General features: G+C 37.8%; 1 protein-coding gene across 1 annotated transcript in view; it reads right to left on the reverse strand.

The window, feature by feature from the left end:
* Positions 1 to 23,996, reverse strand: part of KCNU1 (potassium calcium-activated channel subfamily U member 1) — a 305,967-nt gene that overhangs the window by 223,309 nt on the left and 58,662 nt on the right. The window contains 3 exon segments of the mRNA XM_069075353.1: positions 6,748 to 6,918; positions 14,231 to 14,306; positions 18,220 to 18,295. Of these exon segments, the coding sequence (XP_068931454.1) occupies positions 6,748 to 6,918; positions 14,231 to 14,306; positions 18,220 to 18,295 (323 nt within the window).

The raw sequence follows: 23,996 nt of genomic DNA on the forward strand, positions 1-23,996 counted from the left end.
GAATTGTAATGTAGAAAAGCCTTCAATTCTTACAAATGCCTGTTAAGAACTAAAAATGTGTCAGAAGGAACAATGTTAAAAAAAAAATAGAGAAACAACCAGAAATGCCAGGACTGAATCTGTGTTGTGTGTGGTTCTCCTTCATTCTTGAAGCGGACCACGACATCAGGGAGATGATGACATGACTTGTAATTGACTTTGATTTGAGTGATGGAGGACTGTGCAAGGTAACCAGCCTCACTTTCTCCTCTAGATTAATCCAGTGGCTACATATCAATCAGGACAACTTGAGATGACCTAGGATTCAGTTGGAGACCTTGGTTCTTTTAAGTTTAGGTCATTTCAGGTGGAATCTGATCCAGGACTGAACATAAAGATTGCTAGAATACTTGGGAAGCCATGAGAGCTGCTAAGCAAGAATAGGTAGAAACATTAATTAGGAAGGCACCTGATGCTCACAACAGGAAATGAGCACAGAGTAATGGCTCCACACACAAGAGAAGACAAAGTCATAACAGCACTTAGGAAGCCTGGGCTTGAGCCACATCAGGAGACAAAGCCAGAAAACTCTTGAAGAAGGTGGAGACTATAATTGGCCACCAAGCAGGGCCTTCTCACACCTTCCAAGAGTACAAGACCAGAGTCTGACCCAAACACAAGCTCCCCATCCAGAAACTGATGCTGGAGACAGAGCAAGCATTCACAAAGTGTTCAGAAGAAGCAATACAAGGACACTCTCAAGGTCTCCCTTAAGAACTTTGGATTTGACTATTATGACATGGGAGACACTGGCACAGGACCACTCAGCATGGTGTGCCCACATCAGAGAAGGTTCTGTCCTCTATGAGTTATGAAATAGCTCAAAAGAAATGCAAAATGTGCAAATTTAGAGAATCCACCCCAAATGTTCACATAGACTCTTTGTGTCCAACCTATGGTAGAACATTCTGAGCTTGTATTGGTCTGATCAGTCAGTCACAGTTGGACACACTGAAACTTGACTCTAGCATAGTGATGTCATTTTGGTCCTCTTAGAGAACACCGAACAATAAGCAACCAACCAACCTAAACAAACAAACAACCAAAGATTTTTTTTTTTTAAAGCAATCAGGGTTAAGTAACTTGCTCAAGGTTACACGGCCAGTTATTTCTGGGTGTGGTGCTGAGTATCTGAGCCCAGATTTGATCCAGGTCATCCCGACACTGGAGCCGGTGCTCTTACTTGCTGAGTCACCTGGCCGCCCCTAAGCAATTGGGGTTAAGTAACTTGCTCAAGGTTACACGGCCAGGTGTTTCTGGGTGGGTGCTAAGTGTCTGAGCCCGGGATTCGACCTCCAGGTCTTCTCAACACTGGAGCCGGTACTCTTATATATATATATACTCGCTATGCTACCTGGCCGCCCCAGAACAAAAGATTTTTAATCCCCTCTAAACCAAGACGTTAACCCAGAAGGAAGAAATAGAAAGAAAATTCCATTCAAAATAGCTTTGGAATCTATAAAGTACTTCATTGTCTATTTACCATGCTACCCTCAGCAACTATTAATGCAACTATAGAAAACTCCACAAACATAAAGATAGATCTAGATAATTAGATAAATATTAATTATTCAGGGGTAGATCATACTAATAGAAAACAAATGATAATACAGTACTACTTACTTTGCTCATTCAATCCCATACAAATCAAATTATGACAGGATTACCATATGGGGCTAGAAAAATTAATAAGGAAATTAATCTGGAAGAACAAAAGGTCAAGACTCTCAAGACCAATAATAAATAATAAAGTTGGAAAGAAGGTGGTTTCTGTTCTATAAAGCAGTAATAATGAAAGCACTGGTTAAACTGTCAAAAAAAGGTTAATCAATCAATGGAACAAATTAGGTACCAACATACAAAAACAAAGGAAAATAGTACCGTGTTTCCCCAATAATAAGACCTATCCCGAAAATAAGCCCTCCCCTTACTGTGTAAGATTCCTCTAAAATAAGCCCTCCCCCGAAAATAAGCCCTATTGAGATTGCTACTGTAGTGAAGGTGATCCCCTGTGCTACACGCTACATTATGGTACCCTCTGTATGCACCCCCCCCCCGGGTGAAACGCATGCCGCGCTCTGAGCTGCATCCAATCAGAGCTGCAGCAGTAAGCGTGTCATCCTGTTCTTCCCCAGTGATTTGCTTGCTGGTGCCATTGAGAGCAGTGCCACGAAGGAGAGCTGAGGCAGGACAACATAAAAACCCGGTATGTAAGCGGGAGTGAGGGGGCATGATGAAGGATAAAAAGGGCATGATGGAGGAAAAAAGAAGAACTCAGGGGGCATGATGGAGTGAAAAGAAGGACTGATGGTCATAATTTTATTATTCTGTCTGTTTTGACCCCCATACATGAGTACAAAAAGGAAGAGCTATACTGTTGAGTATAAGAAAGCAATTGTAGAGGAGTCACATGGCAAGAATCTTGCAGTTTTCTGTAAAGAAAAACTTTTGGATCTTCAAATGGTCAGAAAATGGAGAGCAGATTATAATAACCTCAATCAACAGGTGGATGAGGGAAAAGGGAAAAAGCGCAGGTCTGGATCAGGTCGGCAGCCCTCATATCCTGACTTGGAGATCCTCATTGGTGAATGGATTGCTGACAGGAGAGCAAAGGCCTTGGTTGTGCGCAGGGCTGATATTCAAGCATTTGTCCTTTCAATGGCACCAGAATTTGAAATGGTCTCAGAAGGATTCAAAGCATCACAACACTGGTTGGACGGTTTCCTTCAATGGTATGAACTGTCCCTAAGAAGATCAACAATACTGTTTAAGCTGGAAGATGCTGAAGCTATTAAATGTGCACTTGCATTCAAGTCCTTTATTGATAGGATCGACATTTCCAAGTACCAAACCTGCAATATGATTGCTATGGATGAAACTGCAGTGTTTATGGGACAAGGATCTCAAACAACAATTCATCACAGGGGTGCAACGTCAATCTACATTCCCACCACTGGCTATGAAAGTGCACGGGTCACCTGTGTTTTGGCAATTCGTTTGGATGGAAAGAAAGCCACACCTCTAATCATCAGTAAGGGCAAGAAAGATAAGATTGAACATGTATCTGGCATTTACGTTCTTGAAACCAAAAAAGCCTGGTGTACACAAGCCATTACAAGAAAGTGGGTTGATTTAATGCTGCCACTTGTTATGCAAGGTAACCAAAGAGGTCTGATAGCCTGGGATTCAGCCAGCACTCACCACGCTAAAGAAATGAAGAACTTCCTTGCAGAGAGAAGAATAGATCAAGTAATGATTCCTGCAGGAATGACTGCCTATCTCCAGACCCTTGATATTGCAATAAACAAGCCATTTAAGGACCATTTGCGCATGGAAGTCAATGACTACATTGAAAATAGAATGGAAAGAAATCAGCGTGGAAACTTTGTGAAGCCCTGTCTGCAAGAAGTCGTGACTTGGGTGAAGAAGTCATGGGATAAAATTACTGACAGCTGTGTCGCCAAGGCACTATGAGCAGGTTACCTGGACAAGACATATTCATTTAAAGAGAGCTATATTGCTGGACATGACAGATTGGGTCCACTTCTTCTGAAGGAAATGGAGGCACAAGACATCCAGGATGGAATTCAGGGTATGGACACTTATGACGATGTTGTTGAAGAAGATGACATGATCATTATTGAATAAAGGTACATGTTTTTGTTCATATTTACCTGTTTATTAAAATTGCTGTCAATGTTCATTAAAATAAGCCCTCCCCTGAAAATAAGCCCTCTGGTGTTTTTCTGTCTAAAAAAAAATAATAAGACAGTGTCTTATTATCGGGGAAACACGGTAGTGGAGTGTTTAGTAAACTCAATGACCCTATCTGCTAGCCCAAGGATTCATTATTTGAAAAAAAAAATTGCTGGGAAAACTGGAAGGAAGACTGGAAGAAATTGGGTCTAGACCAGCATTTCATACCATATTTCAAGTTAAGCTCCAAATGGATAGGCGACCTGGACATAAAGGGTCACACCATAAATAAATTAAAGGATCAAGGATCAATTGCCTTTCATTTCTATAGATGTGGAAAAAGTTCATGACCAAACCAGAAGATAAAGAGAAGCACATAAAATTGAAGTTTTTGCACGAAACCAATGTAGCTAAAATTTGAAAGGAAACATTACTGTGGGGGAAAAACAAATCTTTCTAAGAAGTTTCTTTGATAAATTCCTCTTTTCCAAAATATACAGGTGTTTTAAATTTATATCAATTAAACCTAGCCTCCCAAGAGATAACTGTTTAAAGAATATGGAAACAATCTAGTTTTTTTTAAAGGAAGAAATCCAAACTGTCAACAATCATAAGAAAGAATGCTCCAAAGCACTAAAAGAGAAATAAAAATTAAACCAGCTCTGAAGAGTCACTTCATACCCATAAACTTTTGGTAGTACTGCAGGAAAACAGGTACATTGATGCACTGCTGGTTGAGCTACGAATTGATCTAGCTATGCTAATATAAGACCAATATCCCAAAGAGATAAAAAAGAGAGAAAAAGATCCGTAATTGTTTTTAGCAGTTCATTTTTGTCATGGAAAAGAATTGGAAACTAAAATGGTATCTACTTTGGAGAAATAGCTAAATAAACTATTATATGTGAATATAATGAAATTTTCCTATGCTGTAAGAAATTACTAAATGGAAGAACTCTCAGAAATTTGGGGAGACTTTTATTAGTAGAACCATGATAATATTTTATACAGTAGTATATAATAACAACAAAAATATAAAGAAAAATATTCTGAAAGATTTGAGAACAATGCAAGAACTAGTCATAATTCCGGAGGACTGATGATGAAACACCATCCTCTCCTGATGGACTCAAGATTCAAAATAAGATATAAAATTCCAGACCCTGGCAATGTGGGAATTAGTTTTGCTTGCTTATGCATTTCTGTTACAGAGTTTTGCTTTTCTTTCTCATTTGGTGACCTCAACAGTTCCCAGAGATTTGTCATCACTATATAGATGACTCTCAGAAGCATAAATCTAGCTTTAGCATCTCTCCTGACCTCTAGTTATATATTACATTCTGTCTACTGGATATTACTGGATTTCCCATAGGCATTTTAAACTGTGCATGAACAAGACTAAACTCACTATCTTTTCTCCTAAACCCGAACTTCTTCTACACTTCATTATTTCTATAGAATGACACCATTAGAGTACACGTTGCTGTTCAGTTATTCAGTCATATCTGACTCTTTGTGACCCCAGTTGGGGTTTTCTTGGCAAAGATACTGGAGTGTTTTGCTATTTCTTTGTCCAGCTCATTTTACAGATGAGGACACTGAGACCAACAGGGTTAAGTGATTTGCCCAGGGTCATACAGCTAGTATCTGAAGCCACGTTTGAAATTGGTCTTCCTGACTCTAAGCCCAGGGCTCTGTGCACTTTGGCACCCCCAGCTGTCTATATGGAGTACATATCTAGTAGCAATAATGTTGGGCCAAAGTTTAGGCATAGTTTTTTTTTTTAGATTTTTCTTTTTGCTTTTTGGATGGGGGAAGGTAGGGCAATTGGGGTTAAGTGAATTGCCCAAGGTCACATGGCTAGTTGGCACAGTTTTATATAGCCCTTTGGGAATGGTTCCAAATTGTTCTCCTCCTTGAAATCTTTAAGCAATGGTTAAATTACCACTTACTGGGGTGAGTTGTAAAGGGGACCATTTATCAGGTATGAGTTGGACACGTTTGTCTATGCAATCCTTTCCAAACTTGGGAATTCTGTGAGTATGAGACCTCAATTCAAATTCTAGATCTGCCACTTCATGGCTGTGTCACTGTGGGAAAATCATTTCCTCTCTCTGGTCCTCATTTTGCCCATCTGTAAAATGAGGGGGTTATTAGCAAGTGTGGTTTGGTTAAAAGACTTTTGGATTTGGAATCAGTAAACCTAAATTTAGTCCCTGATTCAGATGCTTAGTACCTGTGTGATCTTAGGCAATTAATTCACCATCCTTATTTTAAAACTAAGGAGGCTGGATTAGATGTCCTTTGAGGCCTTTCCTAGGTTTCAATCTATTGTACAATCTTTCTATAACCTGGGTTCAAATCTTGGCTCTGATATTTACTATAACCCTTTGGTAATTCACTTTAAACTCACTGGACCTTATTTTCCTGATCTATAAAATGAGGACATTAGAGTAAATGACTTCCAGGCTTTAATTTAATTCAGAATCTATGCCTAGGCCCTATTTAATATGTCTTCATGATCTAGATCAGGGGTAGGGAACCTGCAGCCTCGAGGCCACATATGGCCCTCTAGGTCCTCAAGTGCAGTCTTGCTGAATCCAAGTTTTACAGAACAAATCCTTTTATTAAGGGAATTTGTGCTGTGAAGTTTGGATTCAGTCAAGGGGCCTTTGACTGAATTTGGCTTCAAGGTCACAGGTTCCCCACCCCTGAATCTAGATCCTCTGACACCAAAACCCATTTTCTTTACATGTTATAACATGTTATGGGTTTCCTCTGAATCCTTCGCATTACCAACACAGTGGCTAGGCACACATTAATCCCTCAATATTCCTTTCAATGCTTATTGAGTGACCAGTTGAATATTGGTAAATGACATTTCTTTTCATCCCTTTTCTCCCATTCCTTTTCATTCCCTGGTCTTCTACCAATCTTAAAAAATAGCCCAACTATTTTGCAACTTGGGGGGCTCTAACTATTTCAAAAGAGATTAAAAATGGTTTTTTTCACCAAACTCAAAACGATGAAGAATATGATGAAGATCCGTCCTATGGTTGTCTTAGCTACAATGTCTCCAAATCCAACGGTTGATGATGTTGCAGAGATTAGGTAAATGGCTTCAAAATAAGACATGTTCTGGGAATTTCCATCTTTGAGCCAGGGATCACCTAAGTTTTCCACCTGTCCAAAGAAAGAAGACTCAGGAAAGATCTCATAAAGGAGTCAGGGAGCCCACCAATCCATAATACTTTGTAGAGGGAAAGTTCCTAAAATTTAGCCCTACTTTACTATTATTGTATCCATTTCTCTTAATGCTATGGAAATATACTATTAAAAGTTCCACTGAGAACAGGGCAAATGAGAAAATTAAGGATGGTTGTTTTTCTTATCTCTAATTAGCAACTGAACAAGGGCTACCAAATATTAGTCTATAGTGGTTGCTAACTTGAGTATCACAGGATTCCCGTCCCAAAAAAGTCACCCTGGCCTTGCTTGCTCAGATTGCCTTTTTTTAATATGCTTAGTCTTTTCTCTATATTTGTAGTCAGAGAACAGAGAACAGAATCTCCCACTTAGTAAAATTTTTGCCATTAGCATGATTATATTTCTTCTATTATTATTAATTACTATCATTGTTTTATTAAAACCATTCTTTGATGTCTCTTTTTAATAGGAGAATGCTCTGACAATGGACTACAGATTTTAGCAGGCCCTATAAAAGCTGTAAAGACCTCATCAGATACTGTATTTTGTTTTATCTGAGGACCGGACCAAGTCTGAAGAAGGTTCATTTTGGTCACAGGGCTATGATTCTTACAACATTAGCAACTCAGAAAGACTAAGGGGGGGGGGAGGGCATTGCAATTTATTACAGGAGAATACTACCACTGATAAAAACAGATAGATGCTTGAAATATTAAAACATGTATTTATAATTCTAATCATTTTAGATATGCAGTGCTTAATTATTATTCATGTGAATTATCACCACAATTATTAACAATGATAAACACTTTTAATAGCTGCTTAATATTGTGCTTGTTGCTATTATTTATTAATCATGAAATAATTTTGAAATGATGTACCATACTTATTTTTTGAACCAAACCATTGATATCATTGTTGTATGGAACTCCCAGTGAGATAAATTCCCCTACCTAGGCAGGTTGATAGCTTCCCTGAAATGTTGAGTCTTGAAGAATTTGCTAGCTTACTAAGAAGCAAAATGCCCAAGGACACATGGTAGCCTGTGTCTGAGGTAGGAATTGTACCTAAGTCTTGATTCCAAGGTTAAGTTTTCTATTAACTATTCAATGTGATTATTATTTGTGATAATTGATTTTACCTTGATTTTTATTTATAGTACAAATATTCATTATGACTAAGAACTTACCTTAAGCATGTAAATACCTTATTTCAAATGGCATAGGAAAAAAAAAGATGAAAAGCACTCATCCTACCTTGTCAATACATTAAAAAAAATCAAAATTCAGGAAACAAGTGTTTTTCAATAGTGTTCTATAAAATCCTCATCTATAAAATGAAGAATTTAGAGTAAATTATTTTCCCTTGGGGGAAAAATACTTCCCAATATATTTTCTCTTGAATTTCTCTGGTGTCTGGCCTTCTTCCATTATTTTACATATTATAAATAGTTAAAATGAAATGACAAAATCTATACAGATTTATGTATGCACATATAACATGTATATACATAATATATATACACATGTAATATATGATCTTAGTTGATATGAGATCAATTAATGACAACTATGAAAAAAGATATGTAATTTCTTCAGTATAGGGAACTGCTTGTTTCACAGCAGATCTCAAATCAAAAGTCTCAGACTTATTAAATAGGATGACCAAGGCATTTAGAGTTTAAATGACCTGACAGGGTCACACAGGTCACAAAGAAGTAGAATTTGGGACCAAATCTTCTTGGGACAAAAGTGCAGGCCTCTCTCCACTATGCAAAATTCTCTCAATTCTTATGAGAAAACTAAGTTAAAAAGAATATTCTGTTTGATCAAATATCCCCCTTTTCAGCCCCCCTCAACAACTTTATTTTGGTGGGGGAGGCTGCCTCTACCTAAGGCAGCCCAAAACAACATATGGCCTGCAGGCTGCTTGCCATCCCCCAAAGGATTTCAACCAGCAAAAAATATAGAGGCTGTAAAGAAAGTAAAGATGTAACAAGTGCTTTGTTGTTGTTCCATTTAAACCGTCTTCTACTAGTCCCTACTGAGCAGGTCTCAGTAACTTGTCTGGTGAGTTGCCACCGCGCATGCGCTCCTGTTGGTTACGTTACTCGCGGCAACCAAGTATCCTTAAGGTATATTTTTACCTACAGGCGGAAGAAGTTCAGTCTATTTTAAATTTGGCACCGCCCCACTGCCAAGTTGTGAGGCTCTGGCCTAGAGGGAGTAAGAATAGTAGAGTCAGAGGACCGAGGCTCCGATAGTGGAATTCTAAGCATAGGTAAGGCACCATGACTATTTTTTTAAAAGATTTGCCCAGAATGTCATTGAGTTTTCATGGAAAGCGATTATTTGCCTCATTTCTTGTGAAGGTTGAATTTTTTAAAGTCTTTCTCCTCTACTCACTTTCAGCTTTCACCCTCCACCCTCCAATTCAAACAAACCTACCAACCAGCCTGAGCAGGAGGGAGAGGATCTTTTCCCAGTCATTTATTTTAAGTCCCAAACCTCTCCCTCCTCTGTCTCCCTGCTCCCCTGTCCCCATTCTTTCTCCCCTCGTCCCCTTTCGTGCTCCCGCTCTTGCTCTCCTGCTCCCTCTCTCTCTTTCGGCCCCTCCCCCCTTCCTCCCCTAAGCTCTTTGGGGGGAGGGGCTGCGCTTCAGTCTGAGGCGTCAAGGCCTCTTACAGGGCACGTTCACCTCAGGTATGCTGAATCTTCTCAGCCACAGTGATGGGCATTTCGCTCTCAGCCATGTTACATGTAAAAGGGATAGCTGTCAGTTTCTGAGTGAATGTAAGTGGTGCAAAACGCGCTTCCACAGCGCTGGTCCAAGCCTGTCAGACCCACTTTTCTTTGACAAAAGTGGTGGTTCTTTTTCGGTTTGGATTTCTCAGACGACTTCTCTTCCTCAGAGGAGCTCTGAGATGTCTTGAGAAGCGGACCTGAAGAGGGAGCCACAGTGATGGCTTCTGTCTGCTTGGGTGTAATGAAGGTCTAACTGGGATGTGCTCATAGATGTCATATGGGGGTGGGGGTGAGGCGGGATGGGCTCCCTAGAGGCTGAGAGCGCCGTCTGCTATTGCCACGTGCTGCAGGGAAGGTCCCCAGGGCAGCTAGAGCTGCTGGCTCCAGGGGGGAGGGGCGCGGTTATGCGCCTACTATTCTGCTGGCGCGGGAGGACAGACTTGGAGCAGACAGAGCACATGCTGATGGTTCGAAGGTTTGCCTTGAAGCCGCAGCCCCGGTGACCAGCAGGGCATGTGCGTGTGCGTGCTCTCCTGGGCCACGGGAGGTCAGGCTGGTCCAGGCAGTGACCGGGAGCGTTCAGAGCCTCCTGCTCCAGGTAGGCCACTGCCCAGGAGGGAGGGAAGCAGGTGCTTGGCCGGGCCTCTGCGCAGCTCACAGGTGCCTCAAAGCACCACCGCAATTTCTCTTCTTTTCTTACCGCTTCTTTACATCCTATCCTCTTGCATTAGGATTCAAGAATGTTTTCCCCCTTTTCACATTCACTCCCTACCCTTAAACAGGAAGAATGGAGAATAGGTCTAAACAGGGGTGCTCCTTGAAGCCCCAGGTTCCCCACCTCTGGTCTAAACTTTTATAGAAGCAGAATAGGAATCCATCTATGTAATTTCAGGACTGCCAGGAAAACTGACATACCATTTTCTCCTTTTTTCCAACATCTCTGACCTTAGCTTGTTTGCAGATGCCTAAAATTTTATGGATCAAAAAATTTAGATCCAGAAAGTGCCATCTAGAACAATCTACTCATTTTACAAATAAAGACACTGAATCCCACAGTTGGTTCAGTAGATACCAAGTAACATCTACTGTAACTTCTTTATTTTACAGGTGAGGAAATTGAGGCTGAGAAATGAAGTGACTTTACAACATTCTCTTCCTTTATTTACAGAGCCAACACAAGTTCTGGAATGAATCATCACTTAACTGGACTATTACAATAGTTCTCTAATGTGTAGCCCTGCACAGTTTCTTCCTTTTCCAATCCCCTCCTATAAAAATGACAAAAAAATGTTCCAAAATCACAGATTTAACCATAGGAGTCCCTTGCTCATTAACTTTTAAGAAGTTCACCATTGCCTCTGTTATTAAATATAAAATCTTCAGTCTGGCATTCAAGGCCTTCCCAATTTGGATCTAACCTACTCAGTGAGTGTTATTTGACAACTTTTCAGGTAGGTACACTGTGTTCCTACCTAGCTGGGCACTATTAACTCCCCAACAATTATCAAGCCATTTCCTTACACTATGCACTTGTTTATATCATCAAAATACCTTTAATACACTCTTCTCATTTCTATTTTCAGAATCCTTATTTTCTTTCAAGATTCATATCAAGTTCTCTGCTCACTATGAAGTCTCAGCTAGTGTTCTCTTCCTTCATAAATTATCTCCTTTTACACTTAGCTAGGTATAACTAGATCCCAATTAGTCTGAGTAATGAGTCCTGTAAAGTCATTGCACATTTTCAAATTTTACTATAGAAGTTATAATTATGGAAAATATTGTAATTTGTTTCTGCTCAATGGAAGTACAAAGTGTCAGAATAATGCAGCCACTTCCTGTAATTCATTATTCATTCTAATCAGGGTCTTGTGTACCTGTTATGTCTACCTTCCAGTAGAATCCTCAGAGGGTAGGATTTTACTAATCTGTTTGTATTTTGTTTGCACCTAGATTAATAAATATTGATGAGTATATTGATAGTGAATGTATCCTCCCCTTAGCAAAATATAAGTTATATGAGGACAGGGACTCTTTAATATTTGGCTCTCCTATCCCTCTAACCACTCCTTCTTTGAATCATTATCTTGCTTTCTACATGTAGGTATATATACCTTAGAATTCTGTCCTGATTCCTCTTATTTTTTTATCTCTTATATTCATTTGTCAATCTCTTCAGACCCTGTCAAATCCCATTTAACTATCAACTCTGTTCAAATGACTCCCCTACTTATCCAGGCTTAATTTCTCCCCTGAGCTCCAGTGCCTGCTGGACTTCTTCCTAGGTATATCTCAAACACAACATTTAAAAAAGAAAGATCATTATTTTTCACTTAAAATTAATCCCTATTCCTAAAAGCCCTAATTTCTATTGAAAGCAGCAATGTCCTTCCAAGTGCCAGATTTACCACCTCATATTTAGTCTTGACTCTTCATTCTCCTTCAGCTTTCAAATCCACTTAGCTACCAGGCCTTATTAACTCTATTTCCCCAATTTATTTCACTTCTCTTCTCTTTTTTTGGCTCTCATGAGCACCATGATATTACAAGCCCTCATCACCTCTAGCCTGGAGTTTCAATCAGTCGCTATACTTCTGTTTTGTCCTCAACCTCATGCATATTCCACACAGCTGCCAAGTTCATATTCCTGACCATGTATGTTACTTCTTAAGACATTTCAGTGACTACCTATTACATGTAGGACAAAATACTAAATTCTTCGTTTGGCCCTTAAAAGCCTTTCTGGTATATCTCGCCAACTTATCCTTCTAGTCTGATTTCATATTATTCTTCCTTTTTTTAGTCTTCATTCAAAACAAATTGACTTACTTGATGTTTTCCATAAAAGATGTTCCATTTCCTACTTTATGAATGTTGCAAAGATATCTGTCATGCCTGAAGTGCTCTTCTTCCTCCTGGGCTCTTCTGATCCTATTCTCCCTTCATTGTTAAGGTCAAGGGATATTTTCTCCACATTTTTTTTTCTAATACCTCTACATTGGAAGCCCTACTCCCTAGCAATTTTATTTTGTACATAATTTCTATTTAGTTAATAGGATTACATGTTGTTTGTCCCCCATTGAATATGAATTCCTTGAATATAGGGATTGTTCATTTTTGTCTTTGTACAAACAAATTTAAATTGAATTGAACTTATTTCCCTGGTGACTAGCTTAATAAATATTTGCTGATCATTTGATTGATAGTAGTGACAGACCACTGATTAAACCAAAATCATGTAACTTTAAGACCATTGTTTTTTCTTTCTTTTCTTTTTTCTTTTTGGAGGGCAGTTGGGGTTAAGTGATGTGCCCAAGGTCACATGGCTAGTTTTTGTGTTAAGTGTCTGAAGCTGGATTTGAACTCAGGTCCTGCCCCAAGACCATTGTTTTTTCAATAGACTGAAGGGACTTTCCACTCATAGAGCACTTCTTTTTTTGATTTGTTGTTTGGTCATTTCTCATGTCCAACTCTTTGTGGTCCCATTTAGGGTTTTCTTGGCAAAGATACTGGAGTGGTTTGTCATTCCTTCTCCAGCTCATTTTACAGATGAGGAAACTGAGGCAATCAGGGTAAAGTAAGTTTCCCAGGGTCACAGTTACTAAGTGTCTGCAGCTGGATTTGAACTCAGGTCTTTCTGACTCCATGCTCAGTACTGTATACACTGTGCCACCTACATACATGCCCCCTTTTTAAGCTTAAAATGGCTTATTCTCTGTTAAAATTCAAATACTCATGATAGAACACAGAAAATCTTGTATTATTTATACCTTGGCATGAATAAAAGTATTAGGTTTTGCCTTGAGAAGAGGCATTCAAAGGGGGCAGAAGAGGCAAGGGATGGTGGTGTGTGCCTATAATTCCTACTGCTGTGGGAGATTGAGTATGATGGATTGTTTGAGCTCAGGAGTTTTGAACTTCAGTGAGCCAAGTTGATCAAGTATCTGCCCTAAGAGGAAATGGAGGGTTGGAGGGAGAGATGCCAGGTTACCTAAGGGGGCTAACCCCTGGTTAGAAACAAAGTAGACCAAAAATTTTGGGCCAGTCAACAATGAGATCAAGTCCAGTAGCTACTGGACTTCCAGCATTGGTGAGATAACAATACCTAATCTCAAGATAAAGGAACAAAACAAAACAAAAAGCAGGAAAGGAGGGGGAAGTATATTATGAAAAATATTGGGAAATTGGGAGTAAGGATGAAGAGTTCAGGAAGGGGAATCTAGAGTGAAACTTCATCTAGTGAATTACTTATAATACAGGAGAAACACCCTCTGGCTATGGAGTCAATGGATCAAAGTTTGAATCCCTGCTCTGACATTGTATTACCTATCTGAACTTGGGGAAATTATTTTACCTTACTGGTATGGCTGAACTATAGGATCTGTCAGGTCTTTTCTAACTCTAAATCTATGAGCCTAGGAACCTGTTTTATAGGTTTGCCTGTGTGAGTGATACAAGAAGTTGATAACTTCACCTTATTCCTCTAGGGAAAAGATATTCCTATTGAATTCTTTGTTGGAGCCTGGGATCAGGCAAATACTTACACAGTGAAGGAATCCTGCAGCAGTAATCCAAATGCTTATAATCATGGACAAGAGTTGGGACAACTTCAACAACTTACTGCAGAAATAAAGACAAGGTTCAGGTCAGAACACTCTGGAAGCTTCTGAAATAGAGACCAAAATACTTACAGATAATATACACACACACGTAACACACTTATCATCCACCATACCATAGGATAGATGTTATCTTTAGTTGTCTCCTGAAGGCAGAGATCGGTTAGGTTTTCTAGCTGTTGTAAAAAATGCATCTGTGGTGGTATATGACTATAATGGAGCACTATTGTTCCGTGAGAAATGGTTAGCAGGTGGACTTCACAAAAAAACTGAAAAGACTTGCATGAACTGATGTTGAGTGAAGTGAACAGAACCAGGAGAACATTGTATACAATAGCAGCAACATTATGCAATGACCAGCTGCTAGACTTAGCTCTTCTAAGCAGTACAGTGATGTAAAACAATAGGGGTTAAGTGATTTGCCGAAGGTCACACGGCTAGCTAATAAGTGTTAAGTGTCTGAGGCCACATTTGAACTCAGGTCCTCCTGACTCCAGGGCCAGTGCTCTACTCACTGTACCACCTAGCCACCCCTGATGTAAGACAATTCCAATAGACTCATGATGGAAAATTCTGTCCACATCCAGAGAAAGAACTATGGACTCTGAATGCAGATAGAAGCATAGTATTTTCTCTCTCTTGTTGTTTGTTGTTTTTTCTTTTTTATGGTTTTACCATTTTTTGATGCTTCTTTCACAACATGACTAATGTGGAAATATGTTTAATAACACATGTATAACCCATATCAGATTGCATGCCCTCTTGGGGAGGGGGGAAAATTTGTAACTCAAATCTTATAAAAGTGAATGTTATAAACTAAAAATGAATAAGTAATGAACACTGGGGGGAAAAAAAAAGATGCAACAGTGGTCATTAAATTCATTCTAGGGCAGATAGGTGCCACAGTAGATAGAGTGCCTAGAGTTGGGAAGATCTAAGTTCAAATCCAGCTGCAGACACTTAGTAAATATGTGACCCTGGGCAAATTACTTAATCCTATTTGCCTCAGTTTTCTCTTCTGTAAAATGAGATAGCAGGGGCAGCTAGGTAGCACGGTGAATAAATTACTGGCCCTGGAGTCAGGAAGTCCTGAGTTCAAATGCGGCCTCAGATACTTCACACACACACACACACACACACACACACACACACACACACACACACATACAAAACCAGCCATGTGACCTTAGGCAAGTCACTTAACCCCAATTGCCCTCCAAAAAAAAAGTAAAATAAGCTGGAGAAGAAAATGGCAAATCATTATAGTATTGTTCCCAAGAAAACCCCAGATGGGGTCATGAAGTGTCAGACATGATTGAAATGACTGAACCACAGCAAAAATAAAAAAGGATGAAGAATTTGGCATATATAATGAATGGGTAAAGATTTTGGCTAGCACAATAAGAGAAGTAGCTACTCTACATTTTGCAATTGATATTAGACAAATAGAGTACTAGATTTGGAGTCAGACCACCTGAGTTTAAATCCTGGCTTTAGTGCTCCTACCAACTACCTATATAACCTTGGGCAGAGGAGTAATGGTCACTTCTCTGAGCCTTAGTTTCCACATTTTTTAAATTAAAAAGTTTAATTAGGTGAATTTTAAGGTCCAGATATAATCCTAAGAAAGCAATTTACCTATTAGACCACACAATTCCACAAAATATGATTAAAAAAAAAATCCTTGGTATGTTATGCTTTTACCAAGAATTAGAGAAGTGCATGAGGAAGGAAGAAACCTGGCATGGTGGAAAGAGTACTGAACTTGGAGTCCACTTAGAGTCACGGAGCCTGAATTCAATTCTGATTCTTCCATTTACCACTTAACCTTTCTGGGTCTAATTTTCTCATCTAAAAAATGAAGAGTTGGTCTATGTGACTTTTAAAGTTCCTTGGTCATTTTTAGTCTAGATCTAGAATCCTAAGATGCCTTTGAATTGTTAGTATGAAAATAAATGACATCAAATCTCAGGAATACTTCAGACTGGGGTTGAGGGAAAGAGGCTTGAGGTGGGCCGCTTGGGCTCTTTCTCCATGGAGAAAAGAGGGGACAGGGACACAGAGATAGCTAAAATGCCTGATGAGGTCATTAAGTTTGACCTGAGACTTTGAAGATTTTCTTCCCTAACCTGTGTCAAAGGAAATCTATCACAAGCCTTTTTTGGGCCTACTCAGTTATTCAAAGGCACCAGGGCTGGGCTTAGTTTGTACTTGCACATTTGCAAAGGGTTCCAAGAAGCTCCTTTTGCTTATCTAAGTGTAAAAACTGCCTGTGGCTACTCAATATCAACGTAATATTTATGGGTTAAGCTGGATATTAGAGACCATAAAGAAAGCTATTTGAACTCAAGTGCAGTGTCAGTATCTTTTATCCAATTCAACAAATGTTTATTGAGTATATATATCATGTGAAAGACACTGTGTTCCTTCTGGGAACACAAAAACAAAAGCGAAACAGCCCTGTCCTCAAGGAACTTCCATTCTTTTGAGGAAATGATTACACACAGATAGGTATATATAACATTTATACAAATATATAAAGCAATTTCAGGAGGGAGTAATTGAGGAGATTAGGAAAAACCCCCTTTATAAGGAATCGTTTGACCTATTCTTTGAAGGAGGGGAGTATTTTCCAAGGCAGAGCCGAGCAGAGACTGTAGTCAGAACAGTTTATTTTTGAATAATGAAACTTTCATTTTGTGAAAGCAAGATGTAGATAAATTGAATGTGGGGTTCAGTTGCTGTGCCTTGGAATACCCACTGGACTGTTAGAAGATGGTTCCATGCTTTTAGAAATAATTAACTACTTTTATTAGGATAACTGTTTAAAGAAAGAACAAACTTGCTTCTTGAGCAAGGATGGAGTCTCCTTTCAACCAGTCATCCTCTTCTGTGAAAGGAAGTGACTTCAAGTTATAAAAGTATTCTGTTATTATATTAGGGAATTCTTATATAAAGATGTGCATACTACATAAGCACCTCCTAATTTTAACAAAAGTTGGAGGTTTTTTTGAAAGACACGTACCCCTTTTAATGAAAGATCCAATTTTTTTTCTTTTGCTACTAATAAATTTCTTAATTTTTAATTTAATTTTACTATTTTTCTAATTAAGGAGCATTTATTTTTGCTCTTCTATTTGAACAGTTTAAAAAAAAAGAGAGTAATATAGTTCCCTAATTATCAATATACATAGTCAAACCAAACAAATTCCCACGTGGGCTGTTTAAAAATCTATAGGCTGGTGACTTTTCAGAGCCCCTCCTCACTGTAATCCAATTCACTAGCAAGTCATGGCATCATTATCTTTCCTGATGTCATGGCCCTTCCTTTTTGAGAATGAAAGACAACCACAATGTGAGATCTATTTATTTTGCAATGGACACAGGCTTAATTTTTCTAAAATGTATTCAGAAGAGAAAATTACTGATAAAGGGAGTTGATTTTATGTGCTTTCTGTCTAATACCAACAGTGCACACTTAATGAATTACATTGAACTGAATTTATTTCCATCTTTGAGAAATGGTATTTAAAGAAAAAATCCCACCCCTCATGTATCAGTTTTAAGTAGAATATAAGCTAGGCATTAATAATTCCTTGTTCTTAGTGTGGGGTTTCTTAATTGAAGAACTGTGAATTCTTTTTATAACTGTATTTTAATATAATTAGTTTCCTTTATAATACACCGTATTTTATGTTATGCACAAGAAATATTCTGAGAAGGGATCTATAGGCATCAGGAGACTGCATAACACAAAAAAAGTTTAAGACCTGTTCTTGACCAGATATATAGGGATTTCGAATTTTGCACTTAGATATAAATAGGAAGTGAGCTGACTTTTTTGTAGGCTCAACACATTTAACTAATTTCTACTTTTTTTTCAATGATCTCTGAAATTAATAAAAAAAAATTACCAATTCTTGATGACTCGTAGAAATTGTAATATGTGAGGGAGCTCTAGTAACCATAATGCTCTCAGGAACCTCAAACCTGCATAAAGCAAACAAAAAACATTTTTTAAAAAGACAAATAGTGGAAGAGCAGGAAAGAGAAAATAAAAGAGAAGAAGGAAGGAAAGTGAGAGGAGGAACATTTGGTTCACTGTGATGTGACTATCCATTGGGATGCTTTGTACTTATAGCTTCTGAAACTTCTCATTCCAAGTTCAATGAAGATCTCTTAAAAGAGCATTAAGTTTGAAAATAGTTATTTGCCGTGGCCTGCTCAGTGTCCAGCACTTAGCATGATTTGGAGATGTGAATAAGAAATGAGGAGTCCACGTGGGTAGTAGTTCAAGGAAGAATGATGAATTCCATTTATTGATTCTCAGGACAAGATTTTTATAGAGCAAAACAGACAAAGAAAGGGGACTCAAGTTTTGATAATTTGATAAGGATTTGTTATCTAGGTGACTAAAGTCTTAGGGTTAAGACCTTTGATCTAGATCTCAGGTACCTCAGCATAAACAGATAAAATTGAGGGCAAACTTCAAAGCCAAAGCTGCCATCCTTAAAAGACTTCACATTTAGAGCTGACTACCCAAAGACACCTGAGTTCAGAGTCAGATATTTTAGCTCTTAATAACTAAAGTCTTGGGGCAAAGCCTGTTGGTCTCAGAACTCAAACAACATCCTTATAAGTGTAACCCATATCAAAAGAACTCAGGAGCTAACTTAAGGAAAAGTCACATCTCAAAGAGGTCTTTGATATTCAGGTCCACCTATATCAAGGTAATTATCTGAAGTCCTGGCTCTGGCCTCTTTGGCTCCCAACAGTTATTCTTTGTTCTCTTTAACATATCAAATACATTTGACATTGCTTACTGGTCCTTGTTCTCTCCTTTCTTGGTTTCTATGACACTATATTCTCAACTGATTCTCCTGGGTTCTTCTTCTTCCTCAATTTCCTATACGGATTTTATTCTCTCTAAGTGATAATTTAGCTCAAGTTTTAGGAATTTTTAAAAAATTTTCCAAATTTTTCTTTTTTAAAAATTGTTTTGGTCTTTATTAATTTGTTTGTTTTTCTTTTAGTTTATAAGATTCAGTTCCACAATTCCTTGAGTTTCAAATTTTCTCCCCTTCCCTCCCCTCCCTCTCCCCATGATGGCATACAATCAAGTATAGGATCTGCAAATACTTTCACATTCGACATTAGTCAGGTTATAAAGAAGGATTGTAACTGATGGAATGAACAATGGGAAAGAGGAAACAAAACCAAACAAGAAAAAGAAAGAAAGCAGGTAGTTTGCTTCAATCTGAATTCAAACTCTGTTCTTTCTAGTTCTTTCTCTGAATGTAGACATTTCTCTCCATCATGAGTCTTTTGGAGTTGACTGAGTTCCCTGCATTGCTGAGAAGAATCCAGTCTATCAAAGTTGGTCGTTACACATATGTTGTGTCTGTAATTGTTTACAAATTTCTCCTGGTTCTACTCTCCTCACTCAGCATCAGTTTGTATAAGCCTCTTCAGGTAAATATGAAGTCCATTTGCTCCTCGATTCTTATAGCCCAGTAGCATTCCATTACATTCATATACCACAACTTGTCCAGCTATTCCCCAATTGATAATTGTGAGTAGACCCAAAGAGGAGATTAAATGGCAGGTGGGGTTGGGGGTGAGAAATGATCATACAGGTGGACTGGGGTTCAGATTAGAACAATCAAGGACACAGGGAAATTACTACTATTGGACAACATGTGTATCCTTAATAACTCCTAAGAGGAATACATACTTCTAAGAAAGAGACACAGCAGAAAAGAGGGAGAAGGGGAAGAGAGATAGATGGCAATAATATGGAAATTGCTAGCTTTAATTGCAGGAGGAGCACAGAGATTAAAGAAGGAATAAATTAGGGTAAAGGCCATGAAGCAAAGAACATAAGATCAGAATTAATGGAAAAGAATTAATGAAGAAAAGAAAGTAAATAATTTCTGTATAAAAAGGCACAATTTTAGAAATTATAAGTAAAAGAAATTGATGAGAATAGAAAGTTTAATTAGTTGAGTGTGAAAAAGGAGGGGAGGAGGGAGGAAGTACTGGGGAGGGGAAATAGCTTACCAAATAAAAGGAAGAAAGAAAAAGGAATCTATAAGAGAGAGAAAATTCTATAACTAGGGAAGGAGTTGACAAATAGAAAGGGCAGGGCTTTGGCTTAGAGGGAAGAGAGTTAGAAGTAATAAGATTTACTTAAAGTAGATTCAGCAGAAACAGTTTTAGGGACCAAAAACCTATATTAAAAGAGGAAGGACAAAATACTATTAATTCAGAGAGGAAGAAATACTATACTAATGATACTAGATACTTCAATCAGAGGCTGGAGATTTGATTAGCCACACCTATTACTACAGCTATCTAACTTTTAGCCTACAGGCAATTTAATGGCCTTATAATCCATATGGATTCATTTTCAGGCTATTTGCTGGAGAATATGAGACAGAAAGTTCTTAGTGCGATCACAACAACCAGGAGCCCCCAGCTAGGAAATATCCTAACATTCAAATAAAATTTGACTCTCTCTCCTAATTTGTATTTTTGTGTAACTTCAACTAATCATAAGTTTCTCAGTGTTTTGGGGGCAATTCAGGATACAGGAAACATTTTTTTGGGGAAAGAATTTTAAAAAATGGAATACATAAAAGACAAAATAGACAATCCCAAGCCCATAAAATTAAAACACTTTTGCATAGGAAAAAAAAATCACTCTCAGGAAATAATTTAAAAACAAGTGGAACAAGGGGTAAATTACAACAAAAAATAACTGACAAATGTCAAGGAGGAAGGGAGAGAGAGCTGTCCAGCTACAAGTCCAGCACTTACTCACTAGGCTATAGTTATTACCTAACTAACACATATAATTTTGCAAACCTCTTTACGTGTTGTTATCTCATTTGATACTCACAACAACCCTGTGAAGTAGATGCTATTGTTGTTATCTATTTTATAGATGAGGAAACTAACAGAAAGTGGTTGGGTACCTGGTAGGTGTGTGAGGCAGGATTCTGATACTGTAGCAATGAGTATCCCCAGAGGTCAGTTCTAGATCCCATTATCTTTTCCATATATATTGGAGAGAAATAAATTAAAATTTATTGGGATATGTTTCAGGGAGTTCATGAACTTTGACTGGAAATGAAGTTTAGCAATATCCCATTATAGTTGCAGATATCTTGAAACATCAGTTATTCTCAAAGCTTTTTTGAAATTATTGTAGTTATTAGACCATTTAAGTTGCATATATTTTAAATGTTTAATATTTTCATTTGATGTTTTTGTAAAAAGGTACACATATTAGTATAAGCACACAAAATTTAAAACAATTGAAAGTTCAACAAGAGAGGCATTATTAGAGGAATTCTTAAAAAAAGTGATAATATATATATATTTGTGTCAGTGTGTATATACACATATAGACATACATACATGTATATATACACATACATTTGCATGTATACGTGTGTATATATACACCTTTACACACACACACATACATATATATATATATATTTGTATATACATACACCTATTTGTGTGTAATGGTAGCCATCTCTGGGGTATGGGAGGAGTGAAGATTAAAAGGGAAAAATAAATTTACATGATAACTTCTATATTTGGAGGGAATAGCAAGTTGGATGTGGTAGATTTTCAGTTTCATGTACAATCTTTTCTTAATAACTGTACTGCATTATGGAAATGGTATGTTTTGTTCCATGATTTGAAAATAGATTGGTTATTAAAAAATGATGTGAGCAGAATATTCAACTTGCACACACCTCAGTTAATAGAAACACAAGGTAAATACAATGACTAAGGAAAGAATTAAGTAATCAACAAATTATCCAAATTTATAGGTTATTTCTTTGAAGAAAAAGAAAATGACTGACTTACAGGGTTATAAGAAAACAAAACGAAGAATTATCAAGAGGTTTTAAAAGCACACTGAGTGATAAAACTATAAATGGAATTAAAAGACAAAATAGAAATGAAGCTAGAAAAACAGGTCTAAAGGCATTAAACCCTTCCACTTCACTAAGGGGAATTAAAGTGTTTTATGGGACAGAGTTCAGAGTGGGAGATAGCATAAATGGGGAGTTGGAGGGCAGATGAGAATAAGTCATCCCTACTCTTTCAGCAATTTTCAATCTCTCCCTGCCTATTGGCTGCTTCCCTACTGCCTACAAACATGTGTGTCTCTCCCATCCTTAAAACAACCTCACTTGAAAGCTAGTCATTGTTTGATCTCTTTCCTACATTTCATAGCCAAATTCCTTGAGAAGGAATTTACAGTACATGATGCTACTTCCTTTCCTTTCACTATCTTAACTTTTTGCCATCTGGCTTTCAACTGAAATTACCAATAATCTCTTAACTGTAAAAATCTTCATTATTCTTGATTTTTTTATAACTTTTGATCATTCTCTTTCATATTCTTTTCTTTTTTGATTTTTCTGACAATTTTCTTTCCTCATTCTTCTTCTATCCATATAATCTCTCCACAGTTTCATTTGCTGGATCTTCATCCAGGTCATGCCAACTAACCAAAGCTCTTTCCTGGACTCTTTTCCCCTCTCCTTACCCCTGCTCTCATATTGGCAATTCCATCTTTTGGTATTCTCATCAATTCTCTTGGATTCAGTTAATGTCATTATTCAGATGACTCTCATATCTATTTATTCAGCCCCAACATCTCTTCTGATTTCCCTTCACTCAAAATTTCCAACAGAGTATTACATATCTTTTTTTTAATCTTTTTTTCTTTATTAATTTGTTTGCTTACTTTTAGTTTATAAGATTCAGTTCTACAATTCCTTGAGTTTCAAATTTTCTCTCCCTCCCTCCCCTCCCCACATTAGATATTAGTCAAGTTATAAAGAAGGATTGTTATAAGATGAAATGAACAATGGGAAAGAGGAAACAAAGCCAAACAAGAAAAAGAAAAAGATCAGGTAGTTTTCTTCAATCTGGATTCAAACTCAGTTCTTTCTAGTTTTTTTCTCTGGATATAGACATCTCTCTCAAAGACATCATGAGTCTTTTGGGGTTGACTTATAACCCTGCATTGCTGAGAAGAGTCCAGTCTATCAAAGTTGGTCATCACACATACGTTGTGTCTGTACTTGTTTACAAATTTCTCCTGGTTCTACTCTCCTCACTCAGCATCAGTTTGTATAAGCCTCTTCAGGTAAATATGAAGTCTATCTGCTCGTTTCTTATAGCACAATAGTATTCCATTACATTTATATACCACAACTTGTTCAGCCATTCCCCAATTGATGGGCACCCCCTTAATTTCCAATTCTTTGCACCACAAAAAGAGCTGCTATAAATATTTTTGTACATATGAGTCTTCCTCCCACTTCTATGATCTCTTTAGGATACAACCCTAGAAGTGGTATTGCTGGGTCAAAGGGTATGAAATTATTTATAGCCCTTTGGGCATGATTCCAGATTGCTCTCCAGAATGGTTGGATCAGTTCACAACTCCACCAGCAATGCAATAGTGTTCCAATTTGTCCACATCCTCTCCAGCATTTGTCATTTTCCTGTTTTGTCATCTTAGCTAATCTGTTGAGATGTGGTACCTCAGAGTTGTTTTGATTTGCATTTCTCTAATCAGTAGTGATTTAGAGCATTTCTTCATATGCTTATAGATATCTTTAATTTTTTCCTCTGAAAACTGCCTGTTCATATC

The sequence above is a fragment of the Petaurus breviceps genome, unplaced genomic scaffold, assembly GCF_028583685.1.
Source record: "Petaurus breviceps papuanus isolate PSGF00001 unplaced genomic scaffold, PetGlider_PUasm1.0 90919, whole genome shotgun sequence".
Classification (NCBI taxonomy): domain Eukaryota; kingdom Metazoa; phylum Chordata; class Mammalia; order Diprotodontia; family Petauridae; genus Petaurus; species Petaurus breviceps.